Source organism: Channa argus, chromosome 9 (assembly GCF_033026475.1).
Source record: "Channa argus isolate prfri chromosome 9, Channa argus male v1.0, whole genome shotgun sequence".
Lineage (NCBI taxonomy): Eukaryota > Metazoa > Chordata > Actinopteri > Anabantiformes > Channidae > Channa > Channa argus.
The window spans coordinates 25,108,527-25,128,989 of record NC_090205.1 but is presented as its reverse complement, the minus strand read 5'-3'; the positions used below and the strand labels follow the sequence as shown (position 1 = coordinate 25,128,989).

General features: G+C 39.9%; 3 protein-coding genes across 10 annotated transcripts in view; all 3 read right to left on the bottom strand.

Annotated features, from left to right (window-relative positions):
• LOC137132500 (collagen alpha-3(VI) chain-like) overlaps positions 1–20,463 on the bottom strand; it is a 120,198-nt gene that overhangs the window by 94,413 nt on the left and 5,322 nt on the right. For 6 of the 8 annotated variants that reach the window (XM_067515032.1, XM_067515033.1, XM_067515034.1 and 3 more), the window contains exons 2-7: positions 18,541–18,646; positions 17,445–18,077; positions 15,256–15,852; positions 13,833–14,423; positions 12,695–13,318; positions 12,005–12,586 (exon numbers count right to left, since the gene is read on the bottom strand). In XM_067515032.1, coding sequence (XP_067371133.1) covers positions 12,005–12,586; positions 12,695–13,318; positions 13,833–14,423; positions 15,256–15,852; positions 17,445–18,077; positions 18,541–18,622 — 3,109 coding nt within the window. In that variant the 5' untranslated portion in view covers positions 18,623–18,646. The remainder of the gene's footprint in view (positions 1–12,004; positions 12,587–12,694; positions 13,319–13,832; positions 14,424–15,255; positions 15,853–17,444; positions 18,078–18,540; positions 18,647–20,463) is intronic. The other 2 variants (XM_067515038.1, XM_067515039.1) reach the window with 2 other exon arrangements.
• Positions 4,754–9,120, bottom strand: LOC137132501 (collagen alpha-3(VI) chain-like). The gene is made up of 5 exons (XM_067515042.1): positions 8,566–9,120; positions 6,927–7,520; positions 6,214–6,798; positions 5,482–6,078; positions 4,754–5,376 (listed from the first exon to the last, which is right to left on the bottom strand). Exons 1-5 carry the CDS (start codon positions 9,089–9,091, stop codon positions 4,769–4,771), a joined length of 2,910 nt encoding a protein of 969 aa, XP_067371143.1. The 5' UTR covers positions 9,092–9,120; the 3' UTR covers positions 4,754–4,768.
• Positions 10,232–11,960, bottom strand: LOC137132502 (collagen alpha-1(XII) chain-like). The gene has a single exon (XM_067515043.1). The coding sequence runs from the start codon at positions 10,892–10,894 to the stop codon at positions 10,232–10,234; it is 663 nt and encodes a 220-aa protein (XP_067371144.1). The 5' UTR covers positions 10,895–11,960.

Here is a 20,463-nt window from a genome sequence, read left to right as displayed (position 1 = left end):
TGTGAAATTCAGGATCAATATACTTGCTTTTGTGTGCTACCATTATTGTGCAATGTAAAAAGGCTTCACGTTCTTACCAGGTACTGTTGGTGTTATGGGCGTGGCCCTCACTACAACTGTGCTCATCACAGAGGAGAGCTTTTCTTGAACACTGGGAAGTTCAGTAAACTCAGACACAGATAAAGTACTACTGGAATCATGGGATATCTTCTGCAGTTCAGTGAGATCAGAGCTCCTGGTTCCAATTGCAAAGGTCTGTACACCCATCTGCTTGAGAGCAGAGGCTGGTGCATCAACACTGTCAGATGACCTTCCACCACTTAGCAATATTAGCACCTGTGGAACTCTGTCCAGATATCTGCTTCCTGCAGAAGCTTTGAAGACATTGTCTCTCAAGAACTGGAGAGCGGCTCCAGTGTTGAGGGGTCTGCCGCCCTTGTGGCTCAAACCTCTGACAGTATCAAGGATTTCGCCTTCCGTGGTGTATGTGTTCAGATAGAACTGGACAGCTGGGTCTCTGCTGTACTGAACCACTGAGACGCGGTCTTTGTCATCATCCACACTCAGTGTCTGTACTACTCTCTGGACAAAGTCTCTCATAGCTGGGAATCCAGTTCTAGTGCCATCAGATCCATCCAACAAAAACACAACATCCCTTCCTGTTGGCTTTTTCTCCACTAAGAGACATAAGATATAAGATTTATTTAGGGTCATGTGGAAAAAGTGTCTCGTGTCAAAGTCAGAATATGAAATCTAACCTCAACCTTTGTGTATATATTATCAATGCTGGCACAAGTGATCTGTCAAAGTGGAACTGCCTGAGCTGAATTTTGTGAAATTCAGGATCAATTTACTTGCTTTTGTGTGCTACCATTATTGTGCAATGTAAAAAGGCTTCACGTTCTTACCAGTTACTGTTGGTGTTATGGGCGTGGCCCTCACTAGATCTGTGCTCATTATAGAGGAGAGCTTTTCTTGAACACTGGGAAGTTGAGTAAACTCAGACACAGATAAAGTACTACTGGAATCATGGGATATCTTCTGCAGTTCAGTGAGATCAGAGCTCCTGGTTCCAATTGCAAAGGTCTGTACACCCATCTGCTTGAGAGCAGAGGCTGGTGCATCAACACTGTCAGTTGACCTTCCACCACTTAGCAATATTAGCACCTGTGGAACTCTGTCCAGATATCTGCTTCCTGCAGAAGCTGTGAAGACATTGTCTCTCACGAACTGGAGAGCGGCTCCAGTGTTGAGGGGTCTGCCGCCCTTGTGGCTCAAACTTCTGACAGTATCAAGGATCTCGCCTTCCGTGGTGTATGTGTTCAGATAGAACTGCACAGCTGGGTCTCTGCTGTACTGAACCACTGAGACGCGGTCTTTGTCATCATCCACACTCAGTGTCTGTACTACTCTCTGGACAAAGTCTCTCATAGCTGGGAATCCAGTTCTAGTGCCATCAGATCCATCCAACAAAAACACAACATCCCTTCCTGTTGGCTTTTTATCCACTAAGAGACATAAGATATAAGATTTATTTAGGGTCACGTGGTAAAAGTGTCTCGTGTCAAAGTCAGAATACGAAATCTAACCTCAACCTTTGTGAATAAATTATCAATGCTGGCACAAGTGATCTGTCAAAGTGGAACTGCCTGAGCTGAATTTTGTGAAATTCAGGATCAATTTACTTGCTTTTGTGTGCTACCATTATTGTGCAATGTACAAAGGCTTCACTTTCTTACCAGGTACTGTTGGTGTTATGGGCGTGGCCCTCACTAGAACTTTGCTCATCACAGAGGAGAGCTGTTCTTGAACACTGGGAAGTTGAGTAAACTCAGACACAGATAAAATACTACTGGGATCATGGGATATCTTCTGCAGTTCAGTGAGATCAGAGCTCCTGGTTCCAATTGCAAAGGTCTGTACACCCATCTGCTTGAGAGCAGAGGCTGGTGCATCCACACTGTCAGATGACCTTCCACCACTTAGCAATATTAGCACCTGTGGAACTCTGTCCAGGTGCCTGCTTCCTGCAGAAGCTGTGAAGACATTGTCCCTCAAGAACTGGAGAGCGGCTCCAGTGTTGAGGGGTCTGCCGCCCTTGTGCCTTAAGCCTCTGACAGCATCAAGGATCTCGCCTTCCGTGGTGTATGTGTTCAGATAGAAATGGACAGCTGGGTCTCGGCTGTACTGAACCACTGAGACGCGGTCTTTGTCATCATCCACACTCAGTGTCTCTACTACTCTCTGGACAAAGTCTCTCATAGCTGGGAATCCAGTTCTAGTGCCATCAGATCCATCCAACAAAAAAACAACATCCCTTCCTGTTGGCTTTTTATCTACTAAGGGACATAAAATATTAGATTTATTTAGGGTCATGTGGCAAATGTGTCTCGTATCAAAGTCACAATATGAAATCTAACCTCAACCTTTGTGAATAAATTATCAATGCTGGATCAAGTGATCTGTCAAAGTGGAACTGCCTGAGCTGAATTTTGTGAAATTCAGGATCAATTTACTTGCTTTTGTGTGCTACCATTATTGTGGAATGTAAAAAGGTTTCACTTTCTTACCAGTTACTGTTGGTGCTATGGGCGTGGCCCTCAGTAGAACTGTGCTCATTACAGAGGAGAGCTGTTCTTGAACACTGGGAAGTTCAGTAAACTCAAACACAAATAGGGTACTACTGGGATCATGGGATATCTTCTGTAGTTCGTTGAGATCAGAGCTCCTGGTTCCAATTGCAAAGGTCTGTACACCCATCTGCTTGAGAGCAGAGGCTGGTGCATCCACATTGTCAGAAGACCTTCCACCAATTAGCAATATTAGCACCTGTGGAACTCTGTCCAGGTGCCTGCTTCCTGCAGAAGCTGTAAATACATTGTCCCTCAAGAACTGGAGAGCGGCTCCAGTGTTGAGGGGTCTGCCTCCCTTGTGGCTCAAACCTCTGACAGTATCAAGGATCTCGCCTTTCGTGGTGTATGTGTTCAGATAAAACTGGACACCTGGGTCTCTGCTGTACTGAACCACTGAGACGCGGTCTTTGTCATCATCCACACTCAGTGTCTGTACTACTCTCTGGACAAAGTCTCTCATAGCTGGGAATCCAGTTCTAGTGCCATCAGATCCATCCAACAAAAACACAACATCCCTTCCTGTTGGCTTTTTATCCACTAAGAGACATAAGATATAAGATTTATTTAGGGTCATGTGGTAAAAGTGTCTCGTGTCAAAGTCAGAATATGAAATCTAACCTCAACCTTTGTGAATAAATTATCAATGCTGGATCAAGTGATCTGTCAAAGTGGAACTGCCTGAGCTGAATTTTGTGAAATTCAGGATCAATTTACTTGCTTTTGTGTGCTACCATTATTGTGCAATGTAAAAAGGCTTTACTTTCTTACCAGTTACTGTTGGTGTTATGGGCGTTGCCCTCACTAGAACTGTGCTCATCACAGAGGAGAGCTTTTCTTGAACACTGGGAAGTTGAGTAAACTCAGACACAGATAAAATACTACTGGGATCATGGGATATCTTCTGCAGTTCAGTGAGATCAGAGCTCCTGGTTCCAATTGCAAAGGTCTGTACACCCATCTGCTTGAGAGCAGAGGCTGGTGCATCCACACTGTCAGATGACCTTCCACCACTTAGCAATATTAGCACCTGTGGAACTCTGTCCAGGCTCCTGCTTCCTGCAGAAGCCGTGAAGACATTGCCTCTCAAGAACTGGAGAGCGGCTCCAGTGTTGAGGGGTCTGCCGCCCTTGTGGCTTAAGCCTCTGACAGCATCAAGGATCTCGCCTTCTGTGGTGTATGTGTTCAGATAGAATTGGACACCTGGGTCTCTGCTGTACTGAACCACTGAGACGCGGTCTTTGTCATCACCCACACTCAGTGTCTCTACTACTCTCTGGACAAAGTCTCTCATAGCTGGGAATCCAGTTCTAGTGCCATCAGATCCATCCAACAAAAACACAACATCCCTTCCTGTTGGCTTTTTCTCCACTAAGGGACATAAGATACAAGATATATTTAACTTCATGTGGTAAAACTGTCTCTTGTCAAAGTCACATCATAAAATCTATCCTCAGTCTTTGTGAATTAATGTATGGATGCTGGCACAGGTGTCAAAGTGGCACTGGCCGATCTCAGTTTGGTAAAACAGAGTTTGCACGTCTGGAATTACTAAAGTTGACGTTGTATATTTTTTTTGTTTTTTTTACAAATTTCGTTTTCATTTTTCAAATACAAAATATTTTTCCTTTTGCAAATATTCAGTTATGTAATATGTAGCTCTTTCTTCACTGGTAAATTGTTGGTAAACATTTTTTGCTTTGTATTTAAAATGTACTCTATTAGAGTAAATATTAATTAAATCAAATTGCATTTAATCAGACATCTGAGCTGAAGATCTTTTAATAAGTCTCTCTACTTTTTTTGACAGTATTTGTATATTTGTTATACAGAATGGGATACATTTTAATTTACAATAATGAATTTAAAAAAAACGTGTTGCTTGTGCCACATTGCTTAACCTAATTACAGACTTTAATAGGTTTTATGTCAAATCACACTCTGCACAAACTCTGGATTGGTTGAAAATGTATTACTTGTTTATTTAGATCTAATGAAATCGGAAAATATATTTTTTCATTGTATTAATAGCGCAATTGCTGATCAAAATTGTTGTTTTATAAGGATTTCATAGTAATACAGGTATAATCGGGTGCTAAATATTACTTATTTTATACATATTATATATATCAGTAATGTCATTTCTTACCTGCTGTACTTTCCTTCTCAACTCCAATTTGAGTAATGTGACTCATCAAACTGTTTTGAATACGAGGCAGATTTATAAAATCAGGGACTAAATAAGCATAATTTGAATCTGAGGATATAACTTGCATCTCTGCTGAATTTGACATTCTTGATCCAACTGCAAATATGACAACTCCTGCAGTCTTAAGCATACTTGCTGGGCCTCTTGGAGAATCTCTAGATCTTCCACCAGCCAACATAATAAGTATCTGCTTGGAACCTTTATGAAGTCGGCCTCCGGCATTTGGAACAAAGACATAATCCCTCACAAACTGCAGTGCTGCTCCAATATATTGTGGCCTTCCACCTTTTGGTTTCAGGCTGGCAACATGATTAAGAACATCCCTGCTTGTATTGTAAGCATTCAGGCCGAAACTGAGTTCGACGTTATTGCTGTACTGTACAACAGAGATTTGATCTTTTCCTTGATCCAGGTCAAAGCTTTCAACCATTTTCACAAGAAAGTCACGTATGGCAGAAAATCTACTCCTGACATCATCAGATCCATCAATGAGAAAGACAATATCTCTTTTCATAATCGATATTGGACCTGGGAATGCTGATCATCATAAAAATGCAGTTAGTTAACAATTATAACCTACTCATTTAAGAATCGTAAGAAAAATGAAAGAAAAATGAAATAAAATTAATACATTTAACTCACCTATACCAGGGCTGACAGTCTCTTTGTGAGATGCAATGGCTGACAACAACTCTTCTTTCACAAGAGGAAATTCAGATTTGTCTTTGACAAAATACATAGCTCTAGGACTTTGTGCTAATTGTGCCATCTCCATCTTATCAGCATTATTCACTCCAACACTGAAAAGGGCAACTCCGGTGTTTCTCAGTCTGCCCACGGCCCCCAAGACATCATCTTCTGACTTTTGCCCACTTAACAGAATCAGTACCTGTGGGACTCCCTGCTGGACTCTGCTTCCTGATAAACTTGTAAACACATTTTTCCTAACATAATCAAGGGCTCCACCAGTTTTCACAGTGTGCCCTCCTTTTAGTTTTGTATTATTCAAATGACTCAACACATCATTTTTTAGTGAGTATGTGTTCAGAATAAATTCACTTTTGGGCTCGGTGCTGTACTGAATCAAAGCAACTTGTACTTTGCTTGGCCCAATTTCTAGTTTCTTGACAAACTCTTTGACAAAATCCAGAATATGTCTTTCACTGGCTTGCATATCATCAGATCCATCAAGAAGAAAGACAATATCAGCACTTTGAAGTTCTAATTCTGCAAGTGTGTCTGAAATGGATACAAACAAAAATTTTACAAAACATATTTGTTGAAGAAACATTGAAATATACATGTGGCATGTAATCACATTACTTTTATTTAGACTATCTAAATTGTTAAAACGACTAAAAAGCTACTTCTTACCAGTAACAGTTTGAAATTCAGTTGCCTCTTGAGTGCCCCTCATTGCGCCTTCCACAAATGCATGTATACTTTGCAAATTCTTAAAGTTTGTTACATATAAATTATGCGCTGGTGTAAAAGAGATGGTTTGCATTTCCAAAGTATCAGCATTCTTTGTTCCAATACTAACAGTCTTTATTCCTTTTTCTTTGAGTGACTGTGCTGGTCCTCTTACATCATCCTCTGACCGCCCACCACTAAATACATACAGATATTGAGGGACTGATTCTGCACCTCTGCCTCCAACTGAAGCAGCAAGTACATTATCTCTCACAAATGCCAGTGCTTTGCCAATATTAAGCGGTCGTCCCAACTTATGCCTCATTGTTCTAACAGAATTGAGCACATCATTCTTGGATGAGTAAGAATTCAAATAGAAGTTGACTGTGGCATCACGGCTGTACTGAACAACAGCCACTTGATCTCTGTTCTCATCTAGATTTAAACTCCCGACTATTTTTTCTATGACGCCTCGTATCTCTTCAAAGCCATCTCGTGAGTCATATGATCCATCAATAAGAAAAACTACATCATTGTTCTTGGAATCTGCAAAAAGAGAAAACGTGGAAACAATAGCAATATGATTCTATAGGTAACGTGAGCAGCTCCCATGACAGTTCCCTATAATTCCCGTGAATGTTTTTAGCAAAAAGGCAAATTACATTGCATCTTACCAAAACCCTTTTTAGGAGGAGTTTGCTCTGCATGGTGGGAAGCCTCTCCTAACAATGACAACACATCTTTCTCAACTACAGGAAGATCCTCAAAACCGGTAATAGAGATGAAATATTTCAGTTCATGAGATATTGTCTGTAGCTCTAAGGTGTCTGCATCATTTGTTCCAATGGCAACTGAAATGACACCAGCCTCTTTCAGCATTCTCATTGGGGTTCTTATGTCGTCTCCAGATCTTCCACCAGTCAGTAGTATGAGTATTTGTGGAACTCCCTCTAGGAGTCTACTTCCTGACTCAGAAGTAAATACATGATCCCTTGCGTACTGAAGAGCTGCTCCAATGTTCTGAGTATAACCTCCTTTGTGACTTAGACTTTCTACTGCTTCAAGAACTTCATTGGCCGTTGAGTAACGTTTTAGGTTAAAATTGATTTCTGCCGTGTCACTGTACTGAAGCACAGCCACACGATCTTTGTTTGCATCAACGTTTAGGTTTGCCACTATTCCCTGCACAAAGTCTTTAATATAAGGGAATTGTGGCTGAGAATCATCAGAGCCATCAAGCATAAAAACAACATCTCTTCTGTTGGAATCTGTAATCACACAAGCATTTTTTTTTTGAAGATTGAAAGTTTTTTATCATCCTTCCAAATGTATATAAAGCTACATGCACAACTTGCTGCACTAATTCAAATGACCATTTTTCGTTGATGAAATTGCAGAGTGACCCTCTGTGCTTAATGGTAGGGGTGTCACTACTTTGTATATGATTTACACTCAATACAAGTGTGGGAAGGTAAGAAGAGTCTGTAACTGTAGAAGAGGTTCATAAAAATATAATAAATATTAAAAAGACAACCAGATTATTATAAACACAAGTCCTAGAATGTGTCAATCAACACAATGTCAACTAAATTAAAATAATTTCCAATAAACCGGGGAATATTTGTGTGTGAGATTAAACAGGCTTATAGTAACTACTTATGGGTCTACATATTTTGAAGCAATAGTTTTCATCAGTGCTTGTAACACTGACCTCGCTATACTTCTAAACAACATCATGTCCTTTTCAATTACATTAAAACTAAATTGACCTGAATGCACTTGTCTTTGTTGCTTCTTTGATACTGGTTTATAAATAACAATGACAAATGCTGTCCAGTGCTATTATAACTTTACCAACACAACTAAAACCTTAGTGTTACAATTTCCATTTCAGGGCTAAGGATAGCAAACTATCTGACACGTACTTCCTTTACCAATGTGACATCTACAATATGAAGGAATTGACAGTGTGCATACTGTAGCCTACATGTTCGTCTGCATATGCATGAAATCCAAAAACTTTCTTACACTGCTAAGCCAACTTTTTTGGCTATAGGTGGATATGTTGTGCTTCTATGTCATCTCCTCTGACACAATTGTGCCTAAAGTCAGTCTCCACCCTTTTTTCAACAAAACCAGGTATTGCCCGAAATTCATTTTGCATTTTATCTGAGAAATCAGGTAAAAGTACAATATCGCGTCGAGTAGATTCAGTTTGATATGCAGAACAGACGCCATCAGACACACGGATGATGCTTAGTAACACACATTACGTCATCAACTAGACAGAGAGAGAGAGAGAGATGGTCTTACCTAATGCATTCTGGGTTTTTAGTGTTGGCTGCTGTCGAGGCACCCTTTTCATAAATGACACAAGTTGTGTTTGGATGCTCCCAATATCATCAAAGCGAGGCACAGAAAAAGCATAGGAAGGGTTATGTGCGATGACTTGGAGCTCAAGTACGTCTGCATTCCTTGTACCTACACAGAATGGAACAACTTTCTCCCGCTTTAGAGCCACAGCTGCACTTGCAACATTATCTTGAGATCTCCCCCCGCTCAACAGAATCATTATCTGAGGTACACCTTCTTGATGCCGGCTCCCTGAGGAGTCACTGAAAGCATGATTTCTCACATAGTTCAGAGCTGCCCCAGTGTTGAGTGGTCTGCCCCCTAGATGGTTCAACTCCTGGAGCGCATTAAGAACATCACGTTTTTCTGTGAAGGTGTTCAAGCTGAAATGCGTCTTTGGATCTCTGCTATACTGGACCACAGAAACACGATCTTTGTTCTCACCAACACTGAGTGTTTCTACCACTCTTTGGACAAAACCTTTCATTGCTGGAAAGCCAATCCTCGTGTCATCTGACCCATCCAGCAGAAACACTATGTCTTTTTGTGGGGACTCTAATTCAGCTAAGGAAAAAAGAATATGGAAACATGTTTATGAATCTGTTAAAAAAATTTATGAAATGATATATGCAGTGATTCAATCATTACACCCATTAATTGGAACATGTTAGATGTCAGAAATTGTAAGAAAACTGGTAGTGAAGAAAAATACTGAGACATTGATAAAACAGTACAGGGCAAGGAGCATGTTCCTCTTTCTCAAATGAAATATTTCAACATTCTCTAAAAATTCATTCAATGGTGTGTTTATCATCGGCTCAAGGAAGAGTACGATTAGTGGAAAGAAATTTGCTGATATGGGACACTCAACAAAAGACTCTTCAATGTACAAGAAAGCATTGATGAGAGCTAAACAAGAAACAGTATAACCAAGAAATTGCATCCAGCCAGTAGAGACAGTCTGAGGAACATGAAACTAATCAACTGACATTCTTCAGAAAGTGATTCAGTTTCAGAGCAGTTCAAACTATGAAAGATGAAGGGAGGATAAGAAGTGAGGATACTGCCAAACTATGAACCTCTCTCACTTCTTACCCACAACAGTAGGTACTGTAAGATTCATAAAACCTTTTTATGAATCTGATATTAAATATATAAGCTGACATATATTGTGGTCCATTCATTACATACATTAATTTGCAACATGTAAGATGTAAGAAATGTTTAGAAAACTGGTAGATTAAGAAATAATTGAGATACTAAGAAGAACAGTAGAAGATAAGGAGCATACTCCTCTTTCACAAATGAAGGAAAGATTTCAGAATTTTATTTTTTATATTTTAGCCCATGATCTGATTATCACTGGCTAAAGGAAGAGTGCTAATGATTGAAAGAAGTATGCTGATATGAGACTGTCAACAAAAGACTTTCCAAGGCACAAGAAAAAAAGCAATAAGAGCTGAATAAGAAACAGCATAACCAGAAAAGTGGATCCAGCCAGTGGAGGAACATGAAACTGATGAAACTGACTTTCTTCAGAAAGTGATTCAGTTTCATTACAGTTCAAACTGTGAAACGTCAAATGTACTAATCATGAGCAAGGAGACTGCTAAACTATGAATCTGTCTCACTTCTTACCTACAAGAATAGGAAGTTCGGTTTGTATTTCTGCCTGGACAAATGCAGCCATCTTTGGCTGAATGGACAAAAGCTCACCAAAGACAGGCAGGTTAAAAAGGAATGAGGAGGACGAGGCAATTTTTTGAAGTTCTTCCCTCGCTGCGTTTTTCATTCCAATGGCAAAAGTCAGGACACCAGTTTTTTTTAGGGCTGATACAGCTACAGAAACTTCATCGTCGGATTTGCCTCCAGTCAGCAAAAACAGAATCTGAGGGACTCCTTCTAGGCTTCTACTCCCAGAAGAAGCTGTAAAAACATGGTCATTCACAAACTGTAGAGCAGCTCCAGTGTTCCGAAGCCTCCCTCCTTTGTGGTAAAGACTTCTCACAGCATAGATGATAGCCTTTTTGGATCTGTGTGTTTTTAAATTAAAGTAAACTGTGGCGTCATCACTATACAGTATAACAGCCACTTGAACCTTATCTTTGTCAATGTCCAGCTCTTCCGCCATTCTTCTAATGAACTCTCGAATAGCTGGAAGTCCATTTCTGGAGTCATCCGACCCATCAAGGAGGAACACTATGTCCCTCTTATTTCTCCCTTCATCATCAAGGTGATACAGATAGAGAAGACAATTCACGAACTGCACAGTAAAGACTTCCAAACTCATCCATTCTCATAGGCATGAGCAAGTTATAGGTTCACAGAACAAAACTGAGAGTGAAAAGACAGATGACCTATTGCTCTAATACCATTATTTCAAACAGAACTGCTGAAGAACCATCTTTTTAAAAAAGATGTATGAAAGAACATGTCGATCCAGCTTCAAAGTAATACCACACTGGAAAGAAGTATAAAAAAAGCAACACTCGGGAAAACCTGAGATATACAGTAGATTTTTCAAACAAAACACACTTCATTGCAAGAGAAATCTAAGACTGCATGCAACAGAAAGAATCCCAAAGGAACTCAGAAAATTATATCATCAGAGAGTGAGAAATTTGCATTTGAGTAGGAGTTAGTATTAATTTGTTAGCATTAAGTTGTATTTGAAATATAGGTAGTGTAAAACTGTATTACAATAATGGTTTCCTCATTGTTTTTGTTAAGTGTTGCAAAAAGTTGTGATTGAATTAAGAGCAACTTGGAGAAGTCATTGACTTTTTATGTAAAACCAGGTTTAAAGGCAACCATTTCCAACTCTGAAAGGTTAGCATCTCCAACTCCAACTCCCACTGATAAAATTCCATGCTCTTTCAGAGCAAAAGCTATGTTTCTTACATTGTCAGTGGATGGTTTGCTAATTAGCAGAATTAAAATCTGGGGCACACCTTCTAGTCTTCTACTGCCCATTGAGGAAGTAAAGATGCTGTGCCTCACAAACTGGAGAGCTCCTCCAATGTTAACAGCGCTCCCACCCTAGTGTCTTATATTATCTATGGCTTTTATTATCATAATATTCTTTGTTGTGAGAGAATTGAGATAAAAGTTGACCTCAGAGTTATCCGCAAACTGAACCACACACTCTGACTTGGCCCTCATTGAGAGAAAGTTTCTCCACTATGTTCTTAACAAAGAGTTTTATCTCTGGAAATCCATTTCTTGTGTTATCAGACCCATCCAGCAGGAACACAATATCTCTTTTTTTATCACTTTGCACTTAGACAAAACAAATAAGATTCCGTTACAAAGCACCAACATCAGCAGATGTGTTGCTTTTTTTTTTTTTACAACAAGTTTAACAATGCAACGGGCAAGATTCAACCAAGAATTTTCTTACCTTCCCGTAGAACGACGGCTAGTTCTTCCCTTGGGAGGCTCACATAGTTATTGAGTCTCTGCGGTACGGTGCTAAGCTCACTGAATTCCCTCACAGTGAAAGCAAAGGAAGGATTGTGTGAAATGTCCTCAATCTGCTTTCGGTCTGCATCCTTGACGCCAACACCAAATGGTACAACTCCCTCTGTCTTTAGCGCACCAGCAGGGTCCTTCACATTATCCGTGGACCTACTTCCAGCCAAAACAATCAGAAACTGAGGGACACCTTGTCCAGCTCGGCCACCCTGCCTTTCAGAGAAGATAGTGTCCTTCATGAATCTTAGAGCATTTCCTGTGTTTAGACGTTGTCCACCAGTTGGTGTCATCACCCTGACAGCTCGTATAACCTCATCTTTGGTTTGATAAGTGTTTAGGTAGAAAGTTGTTGTTGGCCTCTCACTGTGTTGAACCACTGAAATTCGTACCCTGTCCATCCCAACATCAAGTAGTTCAATTATTTTAATGATAAATTCCCGAATGGCAGCAAAACCTTCTCGAACATTGTCTGTGCCATCAATTAGGAAGGCAACATCCCTTTCAGCACCTGAGGGGAAAAAAACGAAATCAACTGTTGCTCATGGGATGTTTTATTACAGTTTGATATTTTTAAATCACATTAATTAATTTAATGAAACAGAAACGCAAAACTCACTAGACTCCTCTGGGATTGTTGTTACATCTGTATCGCCAACCACCGTTATCAACTTTGGCATGATTACTTCTGCCATAGCTGGTAAACTGGAGAACCTTGTTTCATGATAAGCCAAATCTGGAACAAAGGCAACTGTTTTCAGAAGTTCTTCATCCGCTTGCCCAGAACTGACTGTGAAGGTCAAAACACCACCCAGAGCCAATCGATCAGCTACGCTTTTAACCTCATCTTGAGCAGGACCACCCGTGATCAGAACCAACACCTGCTGGACTCCCTGCCTCCTGCGTGATCCGGCTAATGACGTAAACATGTTGATGAGGGCATAATTCATAGCAGCTCCTGTGTTCAAACCTGAACCTCCAGTCAGCCTGAGTTGAGAGATTTTCTGCACAACATCTTGCCTGTTGTTATAGGTGTTCAGATTAAATTCCACTTTTGGTCTCTCAGCAAACTGCAGGAGACCAATCTGGACCCTGTCAGGACGTACATCCAGCTGGTTGACCACGTTGATCATGAAGTCTCTCACATGGGGAAAGTTGGTGCTGCCAATGTAGTTTGAGCCATCCACAAGAAAGACAATGTCTCTGACCACTTTTTGAGTCTGCACTGTGGTTATCTCCACCACTGGGGAAATAGAACAAAAAACATATATTACCCACATGTAATACTGTGTATATGTACTGTGTACTATGTTTAACTAAACCACACACAGAAATATATTTTGTTTTGTTTTTTTTGAACAAATGAAGCACTACATTTAATAAAGGGAAGCCTTTTTTAAAGTGGCTTTTAGGACCTAGATTCAACCATTAAAAGTCATGCCACTATTGTCAAAGTGGATGTTACTGCAAGATTGTATATTTTGAAGGACAAACATAAGTTATCTGGGAACATTTGGCAACTTAAATTTCCTCATTTTAACAAAAATGTGATCTTGCAATTACTATCCCCTCAAAAACACAAAACTACATTTGCATTTGAGGTGTAAAGTAATTATTAGGAGACAGGGTTAATTAAGGAACTGTTTCATTAATTTGTGTAATGTATTAACATAAAGTTAACTAAGTTAACTCATTCATTGTATTACTTTGTATTAATTTTTAAATGGAATAAGTGTGTTAGAAGACAAAACAGTTACCTGGCTCTGTTGGCCTTTCAGTCACCACCCCAGCTAGAGTGGAGAGTGCATCAGTAATTGCTGTTGGGTTGCGAAGCAGAGAGCGGAAATCCTTAATCATGAACACAACCCTTTCAACAAAGGCAATCTGCTTCAACTGCTCCTCATTAGCACTCTTGGAGCCTGCAGCCAATGTTAATACACCCATTTGGTGAAGAGCCCTACTAGCCAGGGTAACATCGTCACTGGATGCTTTACTGGTCATCAACAATACCAGCTGGGGTACCCCCTGTTGAATGCGACTGCCTTTGTCAGGCTGCAGCATATTTGTCCGCACAAAGTTTAAGGCTGCTCCAATATTGATTGCCTGTCCAGGTTTCGGTCTGATACCAACTAAATTAGCAATCAGTTCATCCTTAGATGCATAGGAATTGAGATCCATCACTAGTTGAGGGGTATTGCTGAAATGGGCCACACCCACTTGGACTTGATCTGGACCGATTGGCATGGTGTCGACAAATCGCTTGATGAATTCACGCACGGCGTTGATTAGGGTTGTACCCATTGTACTGTCGATTAGAAAAATGATGTCTCGTGGTCCAACTGCCAAGACTGAAATGAAAAGAAATAACATTAATGTAAGAACAGATTCTACTTTTAAGAAATGAATATTAAATATTAATGAAGCCTAGCAAAGGCCATCAAGAGTACTGTGTATTAAGATTTGCATTTTTTATTTTTATCTGATTTCATTTTAATTTTTTTATATATTTGTGGGCCGATACTGCCATTTTTAATGGATGTTTTAACAAGAGAGTATAGAAAAGCAATGTGGAATGAATTTGAATAGAATTAGAAACATTAATGTTATGAGTTATTAATGTTATTTATTAGAGATATAAACCCAATTTAAAACAAAAACAAAGAACAAATCTTTATCTGCCATATGTTACATTTTGTTTGTGCATTGTCTGACCTTGTCAACAGAAATATGTGTGCATATATTACATACCGAGATAGAAAAGAACTCTGCTTTTTCCAGTGTGTAAGTACTATTTGTTACTATTGTTACTTACTATTGTTATTGTTACTATTTGTTTGTGATAACATGGTAGCAGCATGCACACACACACACACACACTCAGACACACACACACACGCACACACACACACACACAAAGACACACATATGTATGTCTATCAGTCTAAATCAATATTAACCACTGAACTGTTTTACAGTGTCAGTATAGAAAATTAATAATAACTTTTACGGTCATCAGCATCTATGTTAAAAACCCTACTGATGGACAGATGGACAATTTCAATTTCGGCAAAAGCACATCTTACCTTGCACACTATATTAGATTCACCATAATCTTTAAAGTTAAGAAGTCGCCTTCCACAGTGACAATGCCGTGCCAACATTTACAGAGGAGTTACCTACCTTCTGTGATCTCAGTCTCAATCAAAATGGTTCGCTCGATTACCCCATTAATGTATGGGAGCAGCTGGTCAATCTTGCCCTCTATTTCTCTGAAATCAGGGGCAGACAGGACAAAGCTCTCTCCGGTAGCAACTGCTTTCAGATCTGTAGTGGCAGCATCACCAACTGCCACACCAAATGTGAAAACGCCAGCCCTTTTAAGTGCCTGTTCACCAGCAACAGTATCATCAGTTTTTTCCCCCGCACCGATTACCACCACCATCTGGGGCACACCCTCGTCTGCTCTGCCCCCAGCTGTGGGGTTCAAAATGTTCTCGGCCACTTCCTCCAAGGCAGCTCCCAGGTTAGACTCCTCGCCCCCTGAGAAGGTTAGAGCCTTCACGGCCGCCAGGACTGATGATTTGCTGTCATAGCTATTTAGATAGAACTTTAATTCTGGGCTGTCGTTGTACTGGACCAAGGCTACCCGAACAGTGTCCCTGCCCACATCAAGGCTCTCAACGATTTTCAAAACCAAACCACGCACAATGGCGAAGTTTGCTTGTCCAACGTTCTGTGATCCATCAATTAAGAATACTAGGTCAGCTGAATCTTGCGCTTTAAGGAGAGAGAGAGAAAACAAAACAAAATGGAACTTGTGACAGTGTTAACATAGTGAGACAGAGACAAAGAACTTAAAGACCTTGTGCTAGCATGTCACTGCATGTGTCAATTAACATTCAGAATAAAAATCAATAACAACATTACAAAACACATCATACTACATGTTGGCTGAACCAAGGAGACTTCCTGAATCATTTTATTGATTCTCCCCCCCCTAAATGTAGTTGATATAAGTTAGAGAATGAATATTTAAATTGGAAGTAAAATGAGGATGCAGATAAAGTGCAGTAGACACATTGCAACCATTGTGAATATTAACCACTTGTATAGGAATAAATCTAATAGCTTCCATTTGACCATTCAAACATCTAAAGGTCAAGAATTGAAAACTCATTTTGATAATGTGTTTACTGGTATTTGAACTGAAAACTTTACACTTCTTGTTTGAGACGTAAATATTTTTTTTAAAATAAGGTACAAGGGCTGAACGCAATCAAATGACGTTCACTAATAATAAATCAAGTAAACAGGAAGAATCCTTTGAATAAACTCCACCGAGTTCAGCCTTCCCATGCAGACTCTTGTTACAGACCTCAGATAAAGTGACCAGTCATGACCCCATGACCCATCCTTGGTGTTTACAAGTTTGCAGTACTTGAAAACTTGTTACATGTAATTACTGTGCATGTAATATATATATTTAAAAAAAAACTTGTATTGGTGATGTTTCCAATTTAATTTTCACTACTTTTATTTGGAATCCATCATTGGCACTCCATTAAGTTATCTGAAAAATAATTTCTAAACACCTACATATTCAAAAACATGATAGTACTTCTTCCACGGGTCAAGGATGAGTTCAGACAGGTTCATCACTGTTTCAAATACACAATATTGAACATTTTTTCAACACATAGACATTGTGACTGATAAAGACAGACATACTGTACATATGCAAGACACAAAAGCGGTGGTGCGTGGTTAGCTATTGTTAAAAGCTAACTGACTGATTAGATAGACGTGATTTTCTTTGAGACCATGTTGATTTTCAGACTTAGTGTAGGAATGTTTTGTGGTAATGTCAGGATGGATTATATGGATGTTACTATTTCATTCTGTGATCATGTGTCCTTTGACTTACAGCTGTGTTTATTACAAACAGGCTTTATTTGACAATGCTCTTAAGTTATGATAGAGGTAATTACTTTATGCTAACATAGCCTTAAAACAACCAACCCTACTTAAAAGCACCTGGAGCAAAATGCTAATCTTGCCTAAATAGCTTTTACTCAATCCACATTAGATGTGACTCTGCACATGTAAATGTCATAATTATTAAGGACACTCTAAACTAAGATGCAATCGCATGCAATTCATACTGTGATTTTAAAGCATTAGGGGCACATTAAAAGTGGAAAGAACAAGTGATGTTAATTTTGCAGGTGGATAGTGAAAGGTTATTGTGGTTAACAAATACGTGATTGTGTTAATAAAAAAAATCCAGTGTAAAGACCACATATGCAGCAGCTTCTTCCTGCACATGTAGGTTCATTAGTGTTTTAGTGACACTGGTCCCATTTCATTACCTTTCCCTTCTTCAGCCACAGGGGACTCTTTTGGCACAGGAGCACCCCTTGACTGGGTCACCACACTGCAAAGGCCCACTACTAAATCTTGGATTATATCCCGCAACGACAGGAAAGAGTCTACACTGAAAACATGAGTGTCATAGGGCTGGCTAGCCATTTCCCTGAGTTCCGAGTCCACTGCATCCTGAACTCCTACTGCAAACAACTCCACCCCTGCCAGCTGCAACACCTGAGCTGGCTCAGCCACATCATCCTGGGAGCGCCCGTCTGTTAGCACGACCACCACCTGAAACACTCCTTCAACAGCGCGGCTGCCCGAAGCAGTGGTCAAGTGTGTACGCATCAAGAACTCCAGGCCCAGGCCAGTCCGGGTACCCCCACCACGATAAGACATAGCCTTGATGTGTGAAAGGACTTCTGGTGTTGTTTCGTAGGTGTTGAGCTGGAACTCAGTCTCAGGCCTGCTATTGTACTGCACAAGGGCAAATTTAAACCTGTTCCCTCCAACCTGGTGCAGCGATTGTATCAAGCTGTATAAAAATTGTCTGACATGCTCAAAGTTCTCCTCTCCCATACTCCAGGATGAATCCACTAGAAAGTACATATCAGCTTCCAACCCTTGTGCACAATCTTTAAAAGAGTGTTTGGAGGACAGAAGTGAAGACTAGTGAAAAAAATGCTTTTCATTAGGTGCCAAAATATTGTTTTGGTACCAAACTAAAAACTATTGCACAACACAACTTTAGGTAACATTATTCTGCTTTATTTTTCAAAAGCATCTGACTGGATTTGGCTATTTAAGACTCCTTAGGCATTTTGTTCTGATTTTCATTCCATATATAGATAAATGCTTTAATATGACTAGTTAATCAATATTAGAATGAAAAAAAACAACAACCTATACCTATTTTAATGCCTATTTTTGTTTAAAATTATGATTTGATGTATTATTTCTCACTTTTTATTGAAATATTTAAACAGGTCCAGAGTTAAACCATAAAAGAAAAAAAAATATCCCGCTGAAAACTGAAACATTAATTACAGACAGACCATCTGCAAAGTGAGCACAAAAATGAATGTTAGTACAACTTACCTTCCTGAGCATCGAGTTTAGGGAGTCCTACAAACAGGACACCCAGAAGGGCACATAGCGGTAACAACCGATGCCTCCTCATTTTCAGGAGAAGCGAAGGGGACACCTGTGGAATCAGAAAGAAGGAACACAAAGAGAGTATAAACCAGGAAGCCCAAACATCAGCGCTAATTTAATAGCGTTTACATTATGGGACAGAAAATGACAATCAGAACACACAGTTTTCACAACAAGACTGTGAGTGATGTGAACACTAACAGCTTTGGTTAGTTTGAGCAAACACTTTGTGTACATATTTCTGCAAATCTATGTAGTTGTGTTGATGACTGATCTGCATCATCATGCACCATGTGTTCTACTGTATCAGTCAGATGGAGCATTAACTTTTCCCCGTGAACATGAAAACCACCAGGTGGTATTAACATTGTGTGTTAAATGATGTGAAAATATATAAACATAAATGACTCTGTGCAGAAGGTATCTGGCTCAAATCCCAGCCAGCTGTGGCCTTTCTGTTTGAAGCTTGCATGTTCTGGATGACTCTCCACATTGTGGGTGTTACATCTCTGTGCTTAAAGTACAAACTTTGCATTCTTTAAGGTTTTCACATCTTGGTTTCACATATTTCTTGAGCAATTGGGTGTACAAAGTTTCTGTTGTGGAGATGAAATGTTTGGTCACTCGTTATCATTGTTTGACCACTTCTGCAAAACATTGCACAAGCTTCTTTCTTTTGCCAAGTGTGTAACATCTAATCTTTTACAGACTAAAGTAGACAAGAAGCATGTCTGTTGTCAGACCTATTTCACAGTCTTTTCGGAAACTGTGAACGAGCCTGCTGCTACTTTTGCTGCAATGTCTCCACCAATCAGTTGCTTACGGCTGAAAAATGTCATTTTCCTATTTTGACATTATCATCAGGGAGCGGCAAGCAGTTCGTCCTGTCCAATCTTCAAAATGACGAAATCACATGTCATGGTAACTGCAGCTATTTTTTTTAATAAAAAATTGACACCTGACTTGTTCATCCTATTGGTTTTTAGCATAACTACCAGCTCAGTAGTATCAGAGTAATGAGGGAACAGTGCATCAATAGCAGAAGTGTTGCTCAGAATGGCAAGGATCTAAACCACCTGTTAAAACTACCATCCAATGTGCTTTGGCGATGATTTCTTCTAGGCAGAGCCTGAATTTTCCAACTAAGGAAATAACTTGTTCTTAGGAGAAGTGTTGAAGTGGAAAGTCAATTTTCACAGCAGGGCTGTGTTTTATATTAGTAAAGATTTTCCCCCATGAGGATGTTAGTTCATATTAGGAAATAAAAGGGAACAAAACAAATGACACACATAAATGGTCTGCACTTGGTAAATGGTCTGCACTTATATAGCGCTTTTCTACCTATTGGCACTCAAAGCGCTTTACACTGCTTCTTATTTACCCAATCACACTCACAATCACACACACATTCATATACCGATGGGGGCGCTGCTATGCAGCTGGCCAACACTCACCGGGAGCAACTAAGTTGGGGTTCAGTGTCTTGCTCAAGGACACTTCGACATGTGACCAGAGGAGCCGGGGATTGAACCAACAACTGTGAGATTGGTGGACAACCGCTCTACCTTCCTGCGCCACAGTCGCCCCACGCCCCCTCGCCGCCACGTCTCATTTATAAGCTAAAGGAAATGTGCACAAGTGCATAAGGTTAAAAGAGAGAATGCGTAACCTTTTGTATTTACTGTTACCCTAAAGTACAGGATGTAAACAATAGATCGAACACTAATTAAATATGATCAGATACTAACCTCTGTTTTTTTAGGTTAAAAACACATGGATGTGCACGCAAACAATTGTTCTTCTGCACCTATCACATCTAACCTATTGGATTTCAGAGCACCCTGATCATATGGGCCTAAAAATATC

Coding starts and splice junctions, on each gene's coding strand:
- LOC137132501 (XM_067515042.1), bottom strand. CDS start 9,091: ATGAAAGGTTTTGTCCAAAGAGTGGTAGAAACACTCAGTGTTGGTGAG. Junction 6,079..6,213: donor TGAATTTCAAACTGTTACTG/GTAAGAAGTAGC, acceptor TATCCATTTCAG/ACACACTTGCAGAATTAGAA. Junction 5,377..5,481: donor GACTGTCAGCCCTGGTATAG/GTGAGTTAAATG, acceptor TATGATGATCAG/CATTCCCAGGTCCAATATCG.
- LOC137132502 (XM_067515043.1), bottom strand. CDS start 10,894: ATGAGTTTGGAAGTCTTTACTGTGCAGTTCGTGAATTGTCTTCTCTAT.